Here is a 20,012-nt window from a genome sequence, read left to right on the forward strand (position 1 = left end):
TGCGAACAAGGAAGCCTTCAAACCTGACTCAGTTACACCAGCTCTGTCAGGAGGAATGGACCAAAATTCTCCCAATTTATTGTGGGAAGCTTGTGGAAGGCTACATGAAACGTTTGACCCAAGTTAAACAATTTGAAGGCAATACTACCAAATACTAATTGAGTGTTTGTAAACCTCTGACCCACTGGCAATGTGATGAAAGAAATAAAAGCTGAAATAAATCACTCTCTACTATTATTCTGACATTTCACATTCTTAAAATAAAGTGGTGATCCTAACTGACCTAAGCCAGGGAATTTTTACTAGGATTAAATGTCAGGAATTGTGAAAAACTGGGTTTAAAGGTGTATGTAAACTTCCGACTTCAACTGTATATCAATGAATTGGCGAGGGCACTAGAACAGTCTGCAGTACCTGGTCTCACCCTGCTAGAATCTGAAGTCAAATGTCTACTGTTTACTGATGATCTGGTGCTTCTGTCCCCAACCAAGGAGGGCCTACAGCAGCACCTAGATCTTCTGCACAGATTCTGCCAGACCTGGGTCCTGACAGTAAATCTCAGTAAGACCAAATTAATGGTGTTCCAAAAAAGGTCCAGTCTCCAGGACCACAAATACAAATTCCATCTAGACATCTTTGCCCTAGAGCACACGAAAAACTATACTTACTTTTGCCTAAACATCAGCGCCACAGGTAACTTCAACAAAGCTGTGAATGATCTGAGAGAAGGCAAAAAGGGCCTTCTATACCATCAAAAGGAACATAAAATTAGACATGGTCCTTTATGGTTGTGAGGTCTGGGGTCTGCTCACCAACCAACCAACAATTCATAAAATGGGACAAACACCAAATTGAGACTGCATGCAGAATTCTGCAAAAATATCCTCTGTGTACAACGTAAAATACCAAATGATGCAGAGCAGAATTAAGCCGATACCCACTAATTATCAAAATCCAGAAAAGAGACGTTAAATTTAACAACCATCTAAAATGAATCGATTCCCAAACCTTCCATAACAAAGTCATCACCTACAGAGAGAAGAAGAGTCCCCTAAGCAAGCTAGTCCTGGGGCTCTGTTCACAAACACAGACCCCACAGAGCCCCAGGACAGCAACACCATTAGACCCAACCAAACCATGAGAAAACAAAAAGAGAATTAATTGACACATTGGAAAGAATTAACAAAAAAACAGCAAACTAGAATGCTATTTGGCCCTAAACAGTGTGTACACAGTGGCAGAATACCTGACCACTGTGACTGACCCAAACTTAAGGAAAGCTTTGACCATGTACAGACTCAGTGAGCTTAGCCTTGCTATTGAGAAAGGCCGCCGAAAGCAGACCTGGCTCTCAAGAGAAGACAGGCTATGTGCACACTGGGTCTGTACATAGTCAAAGCTTTCCTTAAGTTTGGGTCAGTCACAGTGGTCAGGTATTCTGCCACTGTGTACTCTCTGTTTAGAGCCAAATAGCATTCTAGTTTGCTCTGTTTTTTTGTTAATTCTTTCCAAAATGAGGTGGAAACTGAGTTGCACTTCCTAACCTCCTGCCAAATGTATGAACATATTAGAGGCATATATTTTCCTCAGATTACACAGATCCACAAAGAATTTGAAATCAAATCCAATTTTGATTAACTCCCATATCTACTGGGTGAAATACCACAGTGTTCCATCACGGAAACAAGATTTGTGACCTGTTGCCACAAGAAAAGGCCAACCAGTGAAGAACAAACAACATTGTAAATACAACCCATATTTATGATTATTTATTTTCCCTTTTGTACTTTAAGTATTTGCACATCGTTACAACACTGTATATAGACATAATATGACATTTGAAATGTCTTTAATATTTTGGAACTTCTGTGAGTGTAATGTTTACTGTTAATTTTTTATTGTTTATTTCACTTTTGTTTATCTATTTCACTTGCTTTGGCAATGTTAACATATGTTAACCATGCCAATAAAGCCCCTTAAATTGAAAAATTAATTGAGATAGAGGGGGTAGGTAGAGAGAGAGCGAGGGGGGGTGGAGAGAGAGGAGGTTAAAGAGAGAAGGGGGTGGATAGAGAGGGGGGTAGAGGGAGAGGGGGGGTAGATATAGGGGGGTGGAGAGAGAGAAGGGGTGGAGAGTGAGGGGGTTAGAGAGAGAAGGGGGTGGAGAGAGAGGGGGTAGAGCGGGGGGGTGGAGAGAGAGGGGTTAGAGAGAGAAGGGGGTGGAGAGAGAGAGGGGTTAGAGAGAGAAGGGGGTGGAGAGAGAGGGGGTGGAGAGAAGGGGGTGGAGAGAGGGGGTAGAGAGGGAGAAGGGGTGGAGAGAGAGAAGGGGGTTGAGAGAGAAGGGGGTGGAGAGAGAGAGAGAGAAGCGGGTTGAGAGAGAGGGGGGTAGAGAGATGGGGTAGAGAGAGAGAGATAAACACTGTACATAGCTGATAAGTTAACACTTAAAATGTATTTTTAAAAACCTTTTGCAGTGCAATGTTTTACTGCTGTTACATGTGTTTCTTCTCACTTGTGTTTATTGTTTATTTCATTTGTTTTGGCAATATAATCATATGTTTCTATGCCAATAAAGCCAATTTGAATATAAATTAATTGAGAGAGAGGGGGAGAAAGAGGTGAGAGAAAGAGAAGGGAGGAGAGGCAGTTGGAGAGAGAGAGCGAGAGAGAAAGTAGAGAAAGAGAGAGTGAGAACGAATGACAGAGGCCACGCGTTGCTGTATTGGCTACTCCGTGTGTGTGAGATGTCAGAACCCTAGAGCGGCAACCAGCAGCAAGAGCGGCCGTTGTGGATTGTGGTCTGTAGTTCTCTGTAGTGGTCTGTAGTGGTCTGTAGTAGTCTAGTGGTTTGTAGTAGTCTGTAGATGTCAGTAGTTATCTGTCCTTGTCTGTAGTTATCTATAGTTTTCTGCATTAGTCTTTAGTGGTCTGAAGTGGTTGTTTAGCAGTTGTGGAGCGGTCAGAAGATGAACCAGCATCGGTCTGTGTCGGAACAGAACCATGTGATCGAGCGGAGGGTCAGGAGTCGTGACAACCTGCTCATCAATGCAGACTTTGGAGATGACAACTGTTCCAGTTACCATGGATACTACCCAGGGTGAGTGACATTCAGCCTAAAATAATAAGTTATCCTTCTGACTTGCATTTTTAAGTTGTTTCAAATAGTGACTGATAACGTAGGCCTAAACTAATCTGATTTCCAGAGTAATACGTAATAGATTTACTAACCCTTTATGTTCAGAACAACAGAATACAAGGCAAGAAAAATAGACAAATGGAACAGACTTTCTGTAGGTCTGGATTACACTTTAGTGTAGTCTTTATGCTTTTAACCTGTCTGTGTAGAGAAAGGTGTATTATAGTGAGGTTTATTTTGATCTTGTACACATGAGCAATTAAGAGCTAAATTGCAGGTTATAGACAAAAACAGGTTGATTTAGATAGGGGACAAGGTGTTGTAGCCCACTCTGATTATGGTTTCATATCATGACATGGCACTTGATACGACAACAAACTGAGTTGGCAGAGATGATGGGACTAACCCCTAGATGAAGATAATAAAGGTTAGGACAAGATGTATTCACGTACAGAACATTTGGAAAACAAACAGATTAATGGGACTAGCGCCATTGTTTAGAATTCATGGGACTAGCACCATTGTTTAGAATTCATGGGACTAGCACCATTGTTTAGAATTCATAGGACTAGCACCATTGTTTAGAATTCATGGGACTAGCACCATTGTTTAGAATTCATGGGACTAGCACCATAGTTTAGAATTCATGGGACTAGCACCATTGTTTAGAATTCATGGAACTAGCGCCATTGTTTAGAATTCATGGGACTAGCACCATTGTTTAGAATTCATGGGACTAGCACCATTGTTTAGAATTCATGGGACATGCACCATTGTTTAGAATTCATGGGACATGCACCATTGTTTAGAATTCATGGGACAATCACCATTGTTTAGAATTCATGGAACTAGCACCATTGTTTAGAATTCATGGGAGTAGCACCATTGTTTAGAATTCATGGAACTAGCGCCATGGTTTAGTATTCATGGGACTAGCGCCATTGTTTAGAATTCATGGGACTAGCACCATTGTTTAGAATTCATGGGACTAGCACCATTGTTTAGAATTCATGGGACTAGCACCATTGTTTAGAATTCATGGGACTAGCACCATTGTTTAGAATTCATGGAACTAGCGCCATTGTTTAGAATTCATGGGACTAGCACCATTGTTTAGAATTCATGGGACTAGCGCCATTGTTTAGAATTCATGGGACTAGCGCCATTGTTTAGAATTCATGGAACTAGCACCATTGTTTAGAATTCTAATTAATTCATGCAGAGTTATGGGATATTGGAATCCTCTTGTCCTAACCTGGTGTCAAGTTCGTCGTATGAATCAGACCAAGGTGCAATGTGGTATGCGTACATTCTTCTTTATTTACGAATGAACACTGAACAATCAAACAAAATAACAAAACTAACCGTGAAGCTAATATGAGTAGTGCAGACAGGCAACTAAATATAGAACAAGAACCCACAAACACAAAAGGGTAAATGGCCACCTAAATATAATCCCCAATCAGAGACAATGATAAACATCTGCCTCTGATTGGGAACCATATCATGCCACCATAGACATATAAATACCTACAAAACCTCTAGACATACAAAACCCCTAGACAATACAAAAACTAGCATACCCACCCAAGTCACACCCCGACCTAACCAAAATATAAAGAAAACAGAGATATTAAAGGTCAGAGCGTGACACCTGGGTATCTTCCACCTAGGCTAAAGCTCCAGCCCCATCCTTCACCTTTATAGTAAACCAAGTGGCTGGGCTGATATTTGTCTGAGAAGTGAATGACTGATTGTGTCTTTAAGCAGCTGTTGAAGGTTATAGTAACAGCTGTTGAAGGTTATAGTCGGTTAATCAATCAATTAATCAAATGTATTTATAAAGTCCTTTTTACACCAGTCAATGTCACAAAGTGCTGTACACAAACCCAGCCTAAAACCCCAAACAGCAAGCAATGCAGATGAAGAAGCACGGTGGCTAGGAAAAACTCCCTAAAAGGCAGGAACCTGGGAAGAAATCTAGAGAGGAACCAGGCTCTGAGGGGTGGCCAGTCCTCTTCTGGCTGTGCCGGGTGGAGATTATAACTGTACATGGCCAAGATGTTCAAATGTTCATAGATGACCAGCAGGGTCAAATAGTAATAATGATCACAGTGGTTGTAGAGGGTGCAACAGGTCAGCACCTCAGGAGTAAATGTTCTGTTCCTAGGCCGTCATTGTAAATAAGAATTTGTTCTTAACTGACTTGCCTAGTTAAATAAAGTTTAGATAAAAAATAAATAAATTATTAATAAAATGTCAGTTGGCTTTTCATAGCCGAGCATTCAGAGTTCCAGACAGTAGGTGCGGTAGAGGGAGAGAATCAATAACAGCAGGTAGCACGTCTGGTGAACAGGTCAGGGTTCCATAGCCGCAGACAAAACAGTTGAAACTGGAGCAGCAGCATGACCAGGTGTACTGGGGACAGAGAGGAGTCATCAGGCCAGGTAGTCCTGAGGCATGGTCCCAAGGCTCAGGTCCCCCTGGAGGGGAGAGAGAGAGAATTAGAGGGAGCATTCTTAAATTCACGCAGGACACCGGATTAGACAGGAGCCCCCCCGACACAAACTATTGCAGCATAAATGCTGGAAGCTGAGACAGGAGGGGTCGGGAGACACTGTGGCCATGTCCGACGGTACCCCCGGACAGGGCCAACCAGGCAGGATATAACCCCACCCACTTTGCCAAAGCACAGCCCCACAACCACTAGAAGTATATCTTCAACCACCAACTTACTACCCGAAGACAAGGCAGTGTATAGGCCACGAAGATCTCTCTCACGGCACAAACCCAAGGGGAGCGCCAACCCGGACAGGAAGATCACGTCAGTGACTCAACCCACTCAAGTGACGCACCAGTAAGCCAGTGACTCAGCCCCTGTAACAGGGTCAGAGGCAGAGAATCCCAGTGGAGAGAGGGGAACGGGCCAGGCAGAGACGGCAAGGGTGGTTCGTTGCTTCAGTGCCTTTCCATTCACCTTCACACTCCTGGGCCAGACTACACTCAACCTACTGAAGAGATGAGTCTTCAATAAAGCCCGAGACCGAGTCTGCATCTCTCACATGGATAGGCAGACCACCTTAGAAATTCTAGGGACAATAAAGAGGCCTGCGTCTTGTGACCATAGCGTACGTGTAGGTATGTACCCCAGGACCAAATCAGAGAGATAGGTAGGAGCAAGCCCATGTAATGCTTTGTAGGTTAGCAGTAGAACATTGAAATCAGCCCTTGCCTTAACAGGAAGCCAGTGTAGGGAGGCTAGCACTGGAGTAATATGATCACATTTTTGGTTCTAGTCAAGATTCTAGCAGCTGTGTTTAACACTAACTGAAGTTTATTTAGTGCTTTATCCGGGTAGCCGGAAAGTAGAGAATTGCAGTAGTCTAACCTAGAAGTAACAAAAGCATGGATTCATTTTTCTGCATAATTTCTGGACAGAAAGTTCCAGATTTTTTGCAATGTTACATAGATGTAAAAAAGCTGTCCTTGAAACAGTCTTGATATGTTCGTCAAAAGAGAGTTCAGGGTTCAGAGTAATGCCGAGGTCCTTCACAGTTTTATTTGAGACGACTGTAAAACCATCAAGATTAATTGACAGATCCAACAGAAGATCTCTTTGTTTCTTGGGACCCAGAACAAGCATCTCTGTTTTGTCCGAGTTTACAAGTAAAATATTTGTCGTATTTTTTCATATACATTGTTTGTCTTCAAGAAGGCAGTGAGTTGCTGCGCAACAGCTTTTTCAAAATGTTTTGAGAGGAATGGAAGATTCGATATAGGCCGATAGTTTTTTATATTTTCTGGGTCAAGGTTTGGCTTTTTCAAGAGAGGCTTTATTACTGCCACTTTTAGTGAGTTTGGTACACATCCGGTGAATAGAGAGCCGTTTATTATGTTCAACATAGGAGGGCCAGGCACAGGAAGCAGCTCTTTCAGTAGTTTAGTTGGAATAGGGTCCAGTATGCAGCTTGAAGGTTCAGAGGCCATTACTATTTTCATGAATGTTTCAAGAGATATAGGATCAAAAAAACTTGAGTGTCTCCCTTGATCCTATGTCCTGGCAATGTTGTGCAGACTCAGGACAACTGAGCTTTGGAGAAATACACAAATTTAAAGAGGAGTCCATAATTTGCTTTCTGATGATTATGATATTTTCGTCAAATAAGTTCATGAATTTCACTGCTGAAGTGAAAGCCATCTATCTCTCTTACAGAATGCTGCTTTTTAGTTAGCTTTGCTACAGGATCAAAAATACATTTAGGATTGTTCTTATTCTCCTCAATTCATTTGGAAAAATAGGATGATCGAGCAGCAGTGAGGGCTCTTCGATATTGCACGGTGCTGTCTTTCCAAGAGAGTCAGACGATATCCAGTTTGGTGTAGTGCCAATTCTGTTCCAATTTTCTGTACGCTTGCTTCAGAGCTCGGCTATTTTCTATATACCAGGGAGCTAGTTTCTTGTGACAAATGTTTTTAGTTTTTAGGGGTGCGACTGCATCTAGGGTATTGCGCAAGGTTAAATGTAGTTCCTTAGTTAGGTGGTTAACCGATGTTTGTACTCTGACATCCTTTGGTAGGTGGAGGGTGTCTGGAAGGGCATCTAGGAATCTTTGGGTTGTCTGAGAATTTATGGCACAGCTTTTGATGCTCCTTGGTTGGGGTCAAAAAATATTATTTGTAGCGATTGCAAACATAATAAAATGGTGGTCCGATAGTCCAGGATTATGAGGAAAAACATTAAGATCCACAACATTTATTCCAAGGGACCAAACTATGTCCAGAGTATGACCGTGGCAGTGAGTAGGTCCGGAGACATGTTGGACAAAACCTACTGAGTCGATGATGGCTCCGAAAGCCTTTTGGAGGGGGTCTTTGGACTTTTCCATGTGAATATTAAAGTCACCAAAAATTAGAATATGATCTGCCATGACTACAAGGTCCTATAGGAATTCAGGGAACTCAGTGAGGAACGCTGTATTTGGCCCAGGAGGCCTGTAAACAGTAGCTATAAAAAGTTACTGAGTAGGCTGCATAGATTTCATGACTAGAAGCTCAAAAGACAAAAAGTCTTTTTTTTGTAAATTGAAATTTGCAATTGTAAATGTTAGCAACACCTCCGCCTTTGCGGGATGCACGGGGGATATGGTCACTAGTGTAACCAGGAGGAGAGGCCTCATTTAACACAGTAAATTCATCAGGCTTAAGCCATGTGTCAGTCAGGCCAATCCCATCAAGATTATGATCAGTGATTAGTTCATTGACTATAACTGCCTTGGAAGTGAGGGATCTAACATTAAGTAGCCCTATTTTGAGATGTGCAATATCACAATCTCTTTCAATCATGACAGGAATATAGGTCTTTATCCTAGTGAGATTGCTAAGGCAAACACTGCCATGTTTAGTTTTCCCAACCTAGATCGAGGCACAGACACGGTCTCCATGGGGATAGCTGAGCTGACTACACTGACTGTGCTAGTGGCAGACTCCACTATGCTGGCAGGCTGGCTAACAGCTGCTTGGCCTGCACCCTATCTCATTGTGGAGCTAGAAGAGTTAGAGCCCTGTCTATGTTTATAGATAAAATGAGAGCACCTCTCGTAACAGTTATAGTAACAGCTGTTGAAGGTTATTGTAACAGCTGTTGAAGGTTACAGTAATAGTTGTTGAAGGTTATAGTAACAGCTGTTGAAGATTACAGTAATAGTTGTTGAAGGTTATAGTAACAACTGTTGAAGCTTACAGTAACAGCTGTTGAAGATTACAGTAACAGCTCAGTACTTTTCCTTATACCATCAAAGACTCATTATAGATGTTTTTGTTTATCTTTTGGGGGTAGATCAGCTTTAATCTTGCAGGAAGTTTGTGGTTTCTATCAATTTAAATGTCTGCATAATTTCCAATCCCCCATATAGTTTTTCCTGTAAATATACACCACATGAACAAAAGTATGAACAAAAGAACATCTCATTCCAAAATCACAGGCATTAATAGGGAGTTGGTCAAACCTCTACTGCTGTAACAGCCTACACTCTTCTGGGTAAGCTTTCCACTCTACGCTGACCCTTTGCTATGAGCCTCGAAATTGAGCTCAGGTGCATCCTGTTTCCATTGAGCATCCTTGAGATGTTTCTACAACTTGATTGGAGTCCACCAGAGGTAAATTCAATTGATTGGACATGATTTGGAAAGGCACACACTTGTCCATATAAGGTCCCACAGTTGACAGTGCATGTCAGAGCAAAAACTAAGCATTGAGGTCGAAGGAATTGTCCGTAGAGCTCCAAGACAGGATTGTGCCGAGGCACATCTGGGGAAGAGTACCAAAGCATTTGAGTAACATTGAAGGTCCCCAAGATCACATCATAATGAGATACAAGTTCTGATTCTACATAACATAATGAGATACATGTTTTTATTATACTTAACATAATATATGTTTGTAAACTTACCATTAAGAAGTACCATGATAATTGAGTGTCCATTTGTGTCTCGTTTCAGGAAACTAGGCATATGTTGCGTGTCGTTTTTTGGGAAGAAATGCATTCTGGAAAATGTGAACTTTCATATGCCTTAATAACAAACGTGTATGCCATCTGTAAATACTAATACAATTGTAAAATTATGAGCCTGGTTGATTTAGTCACATAAAAAGTAAGCATCCTTCCCTCTAAACCATGATTGGCTGAGATAATGAGTGGGCTAAATCAAATCAAATCAAATCTATTTATATAGCCCTTCGTACATCAGCTGATATCTCAAAGTGCTGTACAGAAACTCAGCCTAAAACCCCAAACAGCAAGCAATGCATGTGTAGAAGCACGGTTGCTAGGAAAAACTCCCTAGAAAGGCCAAAACCTAGGAAGAAACCTAGAGAGGAACCAGGCTATGTGGGGTGGCCAGTCCTCTTCTGGCTGTGCCGGGTGGAGATTATAACAGAACATGGCCAAGATGTTCAAATGTTCAATAATGACCAGCATGGTCGAATAATAATAAGGCAGAACAGTTGAAACTGGAGCAGCAGCACAGTCAGGTGGACTGGGGACAGCAAGGAGTCATCATGTCAGGTAGTCCTGGGGCATGGTCCTAGGGCTCAGGTCAGTTGAAATTTCTAATTTTGTCAAAGTCATTTTCATTTCAAGTTAGTGTACTGGCTGCTAGCTAGCTGACGTTACACGTGTGAGATCTGTGTAGTTATATTTTTTGTATCTCGGAGCCATTTAAATTGATAGTTATAGCCTAATGTTAGCTAGCTAACATTGAACCTGGTTGGTTAGCTAACTGTAGCTTCATGCAGGCTAGTAACCATGAGTTGGGATTATGGTTCTTTGCTTAGCTAGCTAGATACATGTCAAAACAGAAGATTCCACTATGCTTGCTTGCTAACCCGTCTGCTAACTGCTAGCTTGTTTAGCCCCGGCCTACTAACTGTTAGCATGTTAGCATTGGCCTGCTAACTGTCTGAATCGCCGTGTCCCCAGTCAGCCCAACCACTCACTGGACCAATATGTTCACTTGGCTACGCATGCCTCTCTCTAATATCAATATGCCTTGTCCATTACTGTCCTAGTTAGTGATTACTGTCTTATTTCACTGTAGAGCCCCTAGCTCTGCTCAATATGCCTTAACCAACTATGTTGTTCCACCTCCTACATATGCAATGACATTACCTGGTTTAAACGTCTCTAGAGACTATATCTCTCTCATCATTACTTAATGCCTAGGTTTACCTCCAATGTACTCACATCCTACCTTACCTTTGTCTGTATACTATGCCTTGAATCTATGCTATCGTGCCCAGAAACCTGCTCCTTTTACTCTCTGTTCCGAACGTGCTAGACGGCCAGTTCGTATAGCCGTTAGCCGTACCCTTATCCTACTTCTCCTCTGTTCCTCTGGTGATGTAGAGGTTAATCCAGGTCCTGCAGTGCCTAGCTCCACTCCCACTCCCCAGGTGCTCTCATTTGTTGACTTCTGTAACCATAAAAGCCTTGGTTTCATGCATGTTTACATTAGAAGCCTACTCCCTAAGTTTGTTTTACTCACTGCTTTAGCACACTCTGCCAACCCAGATGTCTTAGCCGTGTCTGAAATCTCCATTGTTAACTATAACATTTTCCGCCAAGATAGAACTGCCAAATGGGACAGAGTTGCAATCTACTGCAAAGATAGCCTGCAGAGTTCTGTATTACTATCCAAGTCTGTATCCAAACAATTCGAGCTTCTACTTCTAAAAATGCACCTTTCCAGAAACAAGTCTCTCACTGTTGCCGCTTGCTATAGACCTCCCTCTGCCCCCAGCTGTGCACTCGATACTATATGTGAATTGATTGCCCCCCATCTATCTTCTGAGCTCGTGCTACTAGGTGACCTAAACTGGGACATGCTTAACACCCCGGCCATCCTACAATCCAAGCTTGATGCCCTCAATCTCACACAAATTATCAATGAACCAACCAGGAACAACTCCAAATCCGTAAACACGGGCACCCTCATAGATGTCATCCTAACTAACTCGCCCTCCAAATACACCTCTGCTGTTTTCAATCAAGATCTCAGCAATCACTGCCTCATTGCCTGTGTCCGTAATGGGTCTGCGAACAAACAACCACCCCTCATCACTGTCAAACGCTCCCTATAACACTTCTGCGAGCAGGCATTTGTAATCGACCTGGCCGGGATATCCTGGAATGACATTGATCTCATCCCGTCAGTAGATGATGCCTGGCTATTCTTTAAAAGTGCCTTCCTCACCATCTTAAATAAGCATGCCCCATTAAAAAAAATGTAGAACCAGGAATAGATATAGTCCTTGGTTTACTTCAGACCTGTCTGCCCTTGACCAGCACAAAAACATCCTGTGGCGTACTGCATTAGCATCGAATAGCCCCCGTGATATGCAACTTTTCAGGGAGGTTAGGAACAAATATACACAGGCAGTTAGGAAAGCTAAGGCTAGCTTTTTCAAACAGAAATGTGCATCCTGTAGTACTAACTCAAAAAAGTTCTGGGACACTGTAAAGTCCATGGAGAATTAGAGCACCTCCTACCAGCTGCACACTGCTCTGAGGCTAGGAAACAATGTCACCACTGATAAATCCACTATAATTGAGAATTTCAATAAGCATTTCTCTACGGCTGGCCATGCTTTCCACCTGGCTACCCCTACCCAGGTCAACTGCCCGGCACCCTCCACAGCAAACTTGCCAAAGCCTCTCCCATTCCTCCTTCACCCAAAATCCAGATAGCAGATGTTCTGAAAGAGCTGCAAAAATCTGGACCCCTACAAATCAGCCGGGCTTGACAATCTGGACACTCTCTTTCTAAAATTATCTGCCGAAATTGTTGCAACCCCTATTACTATCCTGTTCAACCTCTCTTTCATATCGTCTGAGATTCCCAAAGATTGGAAAGCTGCTGTGGTCACCCCCCTCTTCAAAGGGGGAGACACTCTAGACCCAAACTGCTACAGACTTATATCTATCATACCCTGTCTTTCTAAGGTCTTCGAAAGCCAAGTTAACAAACAGATTACTGACCATTTCGAATCCCACCGTACCTTCTCCGCTATGCAATCTGGTTTCAGAGTTGGTCATGGGTGCATCTCAGCCACGCTCAAGGTTCTAAACAACATCATAACCGCAATCGATAAGAGACATTACTGTGCAGCCGTATTCATCGACCTGGCCAAGGCTTTCGACTTAGTCAATCACCACATTCTTATTGGCAGACTCGACAGCCTTGGTTTCTCAAATGATTGCCTCGCCTGGTTTACCAACTACTTCTCTGATCGAGTTCAGTGTGTCGAATCGGAGGGCCTATTGTCCAGACCTCTGGCAGTCTCTATGGGGGTGCCACAGGGTTCAATCCTTGGGCCGACTGTCTTCTCTGTAAACATCAATGATGTTGCTCTTGCTGCTGGTGATTCTCTGATACACCTCTACGCAGACTACACCATTCTGTATACTTCTGGCCCCTCTTTGGACACTGTGTTAACTAACCTCCAGACGAGCTTCAATGCCATACAACTCTCCTTCCGTGGCCTCCAACTGCTCTTAAATGCAAGTAAAACTAAATGCATGCTATTCAACCGATCACTGCCCGCACCTGCTCGCCCATCCAGCATCACTACTCTGGACGGCTCTGACTTAGAATACGTGGACAACTACATATACCTAGGTGTCTGGTTAGACTGTAAACTCTCCTTCCAGACTCACATTAAGCATCTCCAATCCAAAATTAAATCTAGAATCGGCATCCTATTTCGCAACAAAGCATCCTTCACTCATGCTGCCAAACATACCCTCGTAAAACTGACCATCCTACCGATCCTCGACTTCGGTGATGTCATCTATAAAATAGCCTCCAACACTCTACTCAACAAACTGGATTCAGTCTATCACAGTGCCATCCGTTTTGTCACCAAAGCCCCAAACACTACTCACCATTGCGACTTGTACGCTCCGCTTCATACTCATCGCCAAACCCACTGGCTACCTGTTATCTACAAGTCCCTGCTAGGTAAAGCCATGCCTTTTTTCAGCTCACTGGTCACCATTGCAGCACCCACTCGTAGCACGCGCTCCAGCTGGTATATCTCACTGGTCAACCTCAAAGCCAATTCCTCCTTTGGTCGTCTTTCCTTCCAGTTCTCTGCTGCCAATGACTGGAACGAACTGCAATAATCACTGAAGTTGGAGACTCATATCTCCCTCACTAGCTTTAAGCACCAGTTGTCAGAGCAGCTCACTGATCACTACACCTGTACATAGCCCATCTGTAAACATCCCATCTATCTACCTACCTCATCCCCATACTGTATTTATTTATTTATCTTGCTCCCCAGTATCTCTACTTACACATTCCTCTTCTGCACAGCTACCATTCCAGTGTTTAATTGCTATATTGTAATTACTTCGCCACCATGGCCTATTTATTGTCTTAACTCCTTATTTTACCTCATTTGCACTCACTGTATATAGACTTTTTGTTTTCTTTTGTTCTACCACTCTTTCAATCATGACAGGAATATAGGTCTTTATCCTAGTGAGATTGCTAAGGCAAACACTGCCATGTTTAGTTTTCCCAACCTAGATCGAGGCACAGACACGGTCTCCATGGGGATAGCTGAGCTGACTACACTGACTGTGCTAGTGGCAGACTCCACTATGCTGGCAGGCTGGCTAACAGCTGCTTGGCCTGCACCCTATCTCATTGTGGAGCTAGAAGAGTTAGAGCCCTGTCTATGTTTATAGATAAAATGAGAGCACCTCTCGTAACAGTTATAGTAACAGCTGTTGAAGGTTATTGTAACAGCTGTTGAAGGTTACAGTAATAGTTGTTGAAGGTTATAGTAACAACTGTTGAAGCTTATAGTAACAGCTGTTGAAGATTACAGTAACAGCTCAGTACTTTTCCTTATACCATCAAAGACTCATTATAGATGTTTTTGTTTATCTTTTGGGGGTAGATCAGCTTTAATCTTGCAGGAAGTTTGTGGTTTCTATCAATTTAAATGTCTGCATAATTTCCAATCCCCCATATAGTTTTTCCTGTAAATATACACCACATGAACAAAAGTATGAACAAAAGAACATCTCATTCCAAAATCACAGGCATTAATAGGGAGTTGGTCAAACCTCTACTGCTGTAACAGCCTACACTCTTCTGGGTAAGCTTTCCACTCTACGCTGACCCTTTGCTATGAGCCTCGAAATTGAGCTCAGGTGCATCCTGTTTCCATTGAGCATCCTTGAGATGTTTCTACAACTTGATTGGAGTCCACCAGAGGTAAATTCAATTGATTGGACATGATTTGGAAAGGCACACACTTGTCCATATAAGGTCCCACAGTTGACAGTGCATGTCAGAGCAAAAACTAAGCATTGAGGTCGAAGGAATTGTCCGTAGAGCTCCAAGACAGGATTGTGCCGAGGCACATCTGGGGAAGAGTACCAAAGCATTTGAGTAACATTGAAGGTCCCCAAGATCACATCATAATGAGATACAAGTTCTGATTCTACATAACATAATGAGATACATGTTTTTATTATACTTAACATAATATATGTTTGTAAACTTACCATTAAGAAGTACCATGATAATTGAGTGTCCATTTGTGTCTCGTTTCAGGAAACTAGGCATATGTTGCGTGTCGTTTTTTGGGAAGAAATGCATTCTGGAAAATGTGAACTTTCATAAGCCTTAATAACAAACGTGTATGCCATCTGTAAATACTAATACAATTGTAAAATTATGAGCCTGGTTGATTTAGTCACATAAAAAGTAAGCATCCTTCCCTCTAAACCATGATTGGCTGAGATAATGAGTGGGCTAAATCAAATCAAATCAAATCTATTTATATAGCCCTTCGTACATCAGCTGATATCTCAAAGTGCTGTACAGAAACTCAGCCTAAAACCCCAAACAGCAAGCAATGCATGTGTAGAAGCACGGTTGCTAGGAAAAACTCCCTAGAAAGGCCAAGAAAACGTTGGCAAAAAAGTGTAAATAATTTGTTGCCAGCAGCACAGTTGCAGTCACCAATGCTCTCGATAACATAAAAACAGCCTAACCAGCTCTGCTAGGGTGAGTAAAACGGTCAGTGAGCAGTTCTCTCATTTGTGTCTGAGCGCACTTTGAACACACTCTGCCACTCCAGATAAAATGTACGAATACACCCGTAGTATAAACCAGCCTTTAGTCTTGAAATCTTTGGTTATTTAGTACTTGGCCTCACATGTGAATCCTTAAAGAGATGGCTTTAGAGGTTGAGAACAATGCTGAATGGGTGTAGACAAAGAAGAGCTCTCCAGTAGGTGTACCTAAACATTCAAGGCCATTTTCTCAAAAGTGAAGTTACAAGTTTATCAACTTTCAAAGCAGAATTACTTTCCCATTGTTCCTCAACTGTAGTTGTGTGATATATCATTTTTTTGCTCTGAGTCTCTACTTTTTTCCAATGTAAAAAACAAAGTTTCAAATATTGGTACATAAACCCGAATCGAGCTGGTTGCACTGTTACGCTGTAGCTGCGACTAAGTAAAACTATTTGTCCTCCAATATTCCACCCGCTAAAACATCCCCTCATCCCAAGTTGGGTTGTCCTCCCAGTGACTGGCTGACCATCCCTGTACACATGGATCCTATGACCTTTAAGAGATAGAGGCCCATCCTTTAAAATGAGCACATGGATCCTAAGACATTTTAAGAGATAGGGATCCATCCTTTAAAATGAGCACATGGATCCCAGGGCCTTTAAGAGATTGGGGCCCATCATTTAAAAGAGCAGATGGGTCCTAGGGCCTTTAAGAGATGGGGGCCCATCCTTTAAAAGAGCAGATGGGTCCTAGGGCCCTTAAGGGATGGGGGCCCATCCTTTAAAAGAGCAGATGGGTCCTAGGACCTTTAAGGGATGGGGGCCCATCCTTTAAAAGATCAGATGGATCCTAGGGCCTTTAAGGGATGGGGGCCCATCCTTTAAAAGAGCAGATGGGTTCTAGGGCCCTTAAGGGATGGGGGCCCATCCTTTAAAAGAGCAGATTGGTCCTAGGACCTTTAAGGGATGGGGACCCATCCTTTAAAAGAGCAGATGGGTCCTAGGGCCTTTAAGGGATGGGGGCCCATCCTTTAAAAGAGCAGATGGATCCTAGGGCCTTTAAGGGATGGGGGCCCATCCTTTAAAAGAGCAGATGGATCCTAGGGCCTTTAAGGGATGGGGGCCCATCCTTTAAAAGAACAGATGGGTCCTAGGGCCTTTAAAAAAAAAGATTTAAAAATCTTGCATATCTTAATTTATTCCCACAATTGACGAATAATATGCGTAATAATATAAGCACTTCTATGAAGGATTGTTGTCGATAACAAGGACCGGCAGTAGGAATTCTAAATTTTTGTCAACAGATGTGGGATGCATACACTCACTCACCCTACCACTCCCAAACAAACACCTATTCCCTCTATCCAGCCATAGATCGACCCATGTTTGTTTGTGTTTGTTTATATTGTGTGTGTGTTTGTCATATAAGATTTTATTTGTCACATTCACCGAATACAACAGGTGTAGTAGACCTTACCGTGAATGCTTAATTACAAGCCCGTATTAACCAACAATGCAGTTAAAAAATATTTACTAAATAAATTAAAGTTAAAAAAGAAAGAAGTAACACTAAAATAATAATAACGAGGCTATAAACAGGGGGTACCGGCACCGAATCAATATGGAGACTATATACAGGGGGTACCGGTACAGAGTCAATGTGGAGGCTATATACAGGGGGTACCGGCACCGAATCAATATGGAGACTATATACAGGGGGTACCGGTACCGAGTCAATGTGGAGGCTATATACAGGGGGTACCGGCACAGAGTCAATGTGGAGACTATATACAGGGGGTACCGGTACAGAGTCAATGTGGAGACTATATACAGGGGGTACCGGCACCGAGTCAATATGGAGACTATATACAGGGGGTACCGGCACCGAATCAATATGGAGACTATATACAGGGGGTACCGGTACAGAGTCAATGTGGAGACTATATACAGGGGGTACCGGCACCGAGTCAATATGGAGACTATATACAGGGGGTACCGGTACAGAGTCAATGTGGAGACTATATACAGGGGGTACCGGCACCGAGTCAATATGGAGACTATATACAGGGGGTACCGGTACAGAGTCAATGTGGAGACTATATACAGGGGGTACCGGCACCGAGTCAATATGGAGACTATATACAGGGGGTACCGGTACAGAGTCAATGTGGAGACTATATACAGGGGGTACCGGCACCGAGTCAATGTGGAGGCTATATAAAGGGGGTACCGGCACAGAGTCAATGTGGAGACTATATACAGGGGGTACCGGCACCGAGTCAATGTGGAGACTATATACAGGGGGTACCAGCACAGAGTCAATGTGGAGGCTATATACAGGGGGTACCGGCACCGAGTCAATGTGGAGGCTATATACAGGCGGTACCGGCACAGAGTCAATGTGGAGGCTATATACAGGGGGTACCGGTACAGAGTCAATGTGGAGACTATATACAGGGGGTACCGGCACCGAGTCAATATGGAGACTATATACAGGGGGTACCGGTACAGAGTCAATGTGGAGACTATATACAGGGGGTACCGGCACCGAGTCAATATGGAGACTATATACAGGGGGTACCGGTACAGAGTCAATGTGGAGACTATATACAGGGGGTACCGGCACCGAGTCAATGTGGAGGCTATATACAGGGAGTACCGGCACAGAGTCAATGTGGAGACTATATACAGGGGGTACCGGCACCGAGTCAATATGGAGACTATATACAGGGGGTACCAGCACAGAGTCAATGTGGAGGCTATATACAGGGGGTACCAGCACTGAGTCAATGGGGAGGCTATATACAGGGGGTACCTGCAGAGAATCAATGTGGAGACTATATACAGGGGGTACCGGCACTGAGTCAATGTGCAGGGGTACAGGTTAGTCGAGGTAATTTGTACATGTAGGTAGGGGTTTCAGTTTGTATATGTGTGTGTGTGTGTGTGTGTGTGTGTGTGTTGACGTGTGTGTGTGTGTATGTGTGTATTTACATTTGTATATTTGTGTTTCAATTGTCAGTCGCAGCAGTGCAGAGCGACAGCTCCTGGCACGTCAGGCGGTTGCTAAGCGACGACAGGCCCTGCGAGGCCCCGCCTACATGTTCTCGGATCCGCCCATCAGCCTCTCGGATGCAGAACAGCGCTTCCTGGAGGCGGCAGAGTATGGCAATATCCCAGAGGTCAGTTACCATGACAACATTACAGCCCTGTCAAATAAAATACACGTTTATTGGTCACGTGCACAAAATACAGGTGTAAAGGGTACAGTGAAATGCTTACTTGCTAAATCTACTCAACAATGCAGTTCAAGAATAAGGATCAACAATAAGGAACTGTTACCATGACAATGTTACACCCCTGTCAGTTAACTTATGAGAGTCTAAACCCTGTCTAAGCTGGGGAGGGGTTCTACTAAGCTATATGGAATTGTTTTAAGAAGGTCATACCAAGGATCATTTTGATTAAGAAGACTCCTTAGAGTATCCCAAATTAGCCCATACAAACTCATTGAATAACAGATTCACCACATGGAACAACAGATACAGTCCCACCCAAAAAAATCTAAAGGAAGTTTGTTATGAAGTGTCTGTACTATATCTGAGAGATAAGAAAGATCAGGAAACATTAAATTTTTTCAACTGGCACGGGGGACATTCAGATGAGTCTTGTGAGTCCTGTGGGCATTGTCGAGCAAAACACCAAAATGTACAGTAGAGTCTCACATTTCCACAGAGGGGTCATATACAGTTAATCGGAAGGTATTCAGTCCTCTTGACTTTTTCTACATTTTGCTAAGTTAGACTTATTCTAAAATGTATTAAATTGTGTTTTTCGGTCATCAATCTACACGCAAAATAGTTTTTTTTAGAAAATGTAGCTAATTTATTCAAATTAAAAAAGAGATATTCAAACCCTTTACTCAGTATTTTGTTGAAGCACCTTTGACAGTGATTAAAGCCTTGAGTCTTCTTGGGTGTGGCGCTACAAGCTTGGCACACCTGTATTTGGGGAGTTTCTCCCATTCTTCTCTGCAGATCCTCTCAAGCTCTGTCAGGTTGGATGGGGAGCGTCCCTGCACAGCTATTTTCAAGTCTCTCCAGAGATGTTCGATCGGGTTCAAGTCCAATCTCTGTCTGGGCCACTAAAGGACATTCAGAGACGTGTCCCAAAGCCACTCCTGTGTAGGTTTGGCTGTGTGCTTAGGGTCGTTGTCCTGTTAGAAGGTAAACCTTCGCTGAAACATGCATGAGAGCATCAGCTGTTTCGGGAAAGACTGGG

General features: G+C 43.0%; 1 protein-coding gene across 1 annotated transcript in view; it reads left to right on the plus strand.

Annotated features, from left to right (window-relative positions):
- Window positions 1-2,665: 2,665 nt before the first annotated feature.
- Window positions 2,666-20,012, plus strand: part of LOC139417898 (short transient receptor potential channel 6-like) — a 56,726-nt gene continuing 39,379 nt past the window's right edge. The window contains exons 1-2 of the mRNA XM_071166882.1: window positions 2,666-3,097; window positions 18,754-18,913. Of these exons, the coding sequence (XP_071022983.1) occupies window positions 2,967-3,097; window positions 18,754-18,913 (291 nt within the window). The 5' untranslated portion in view covers window positions 2,666-2,966. The remainder of the gene's footprint in view (window positions 3,098-18,753; window positions 18,914-20,012) is intronic.

Source organism: Oncorhynchus clarkii, chromosome 10 (genome assembly GCF_045791955.1).
Source record: "Oncorhynchus clarkii lewisi isolate Uvic-CL-2024 chromosome 10, UVic_Ocla_1.0, whole genome shotgun sequence".
NCBI lineage: Eukaryota > Metazoa > Chordata > Actinopteri > Salmoniformes > Salmonidae > Oncorhynchus > Oncorhynchus clarkii.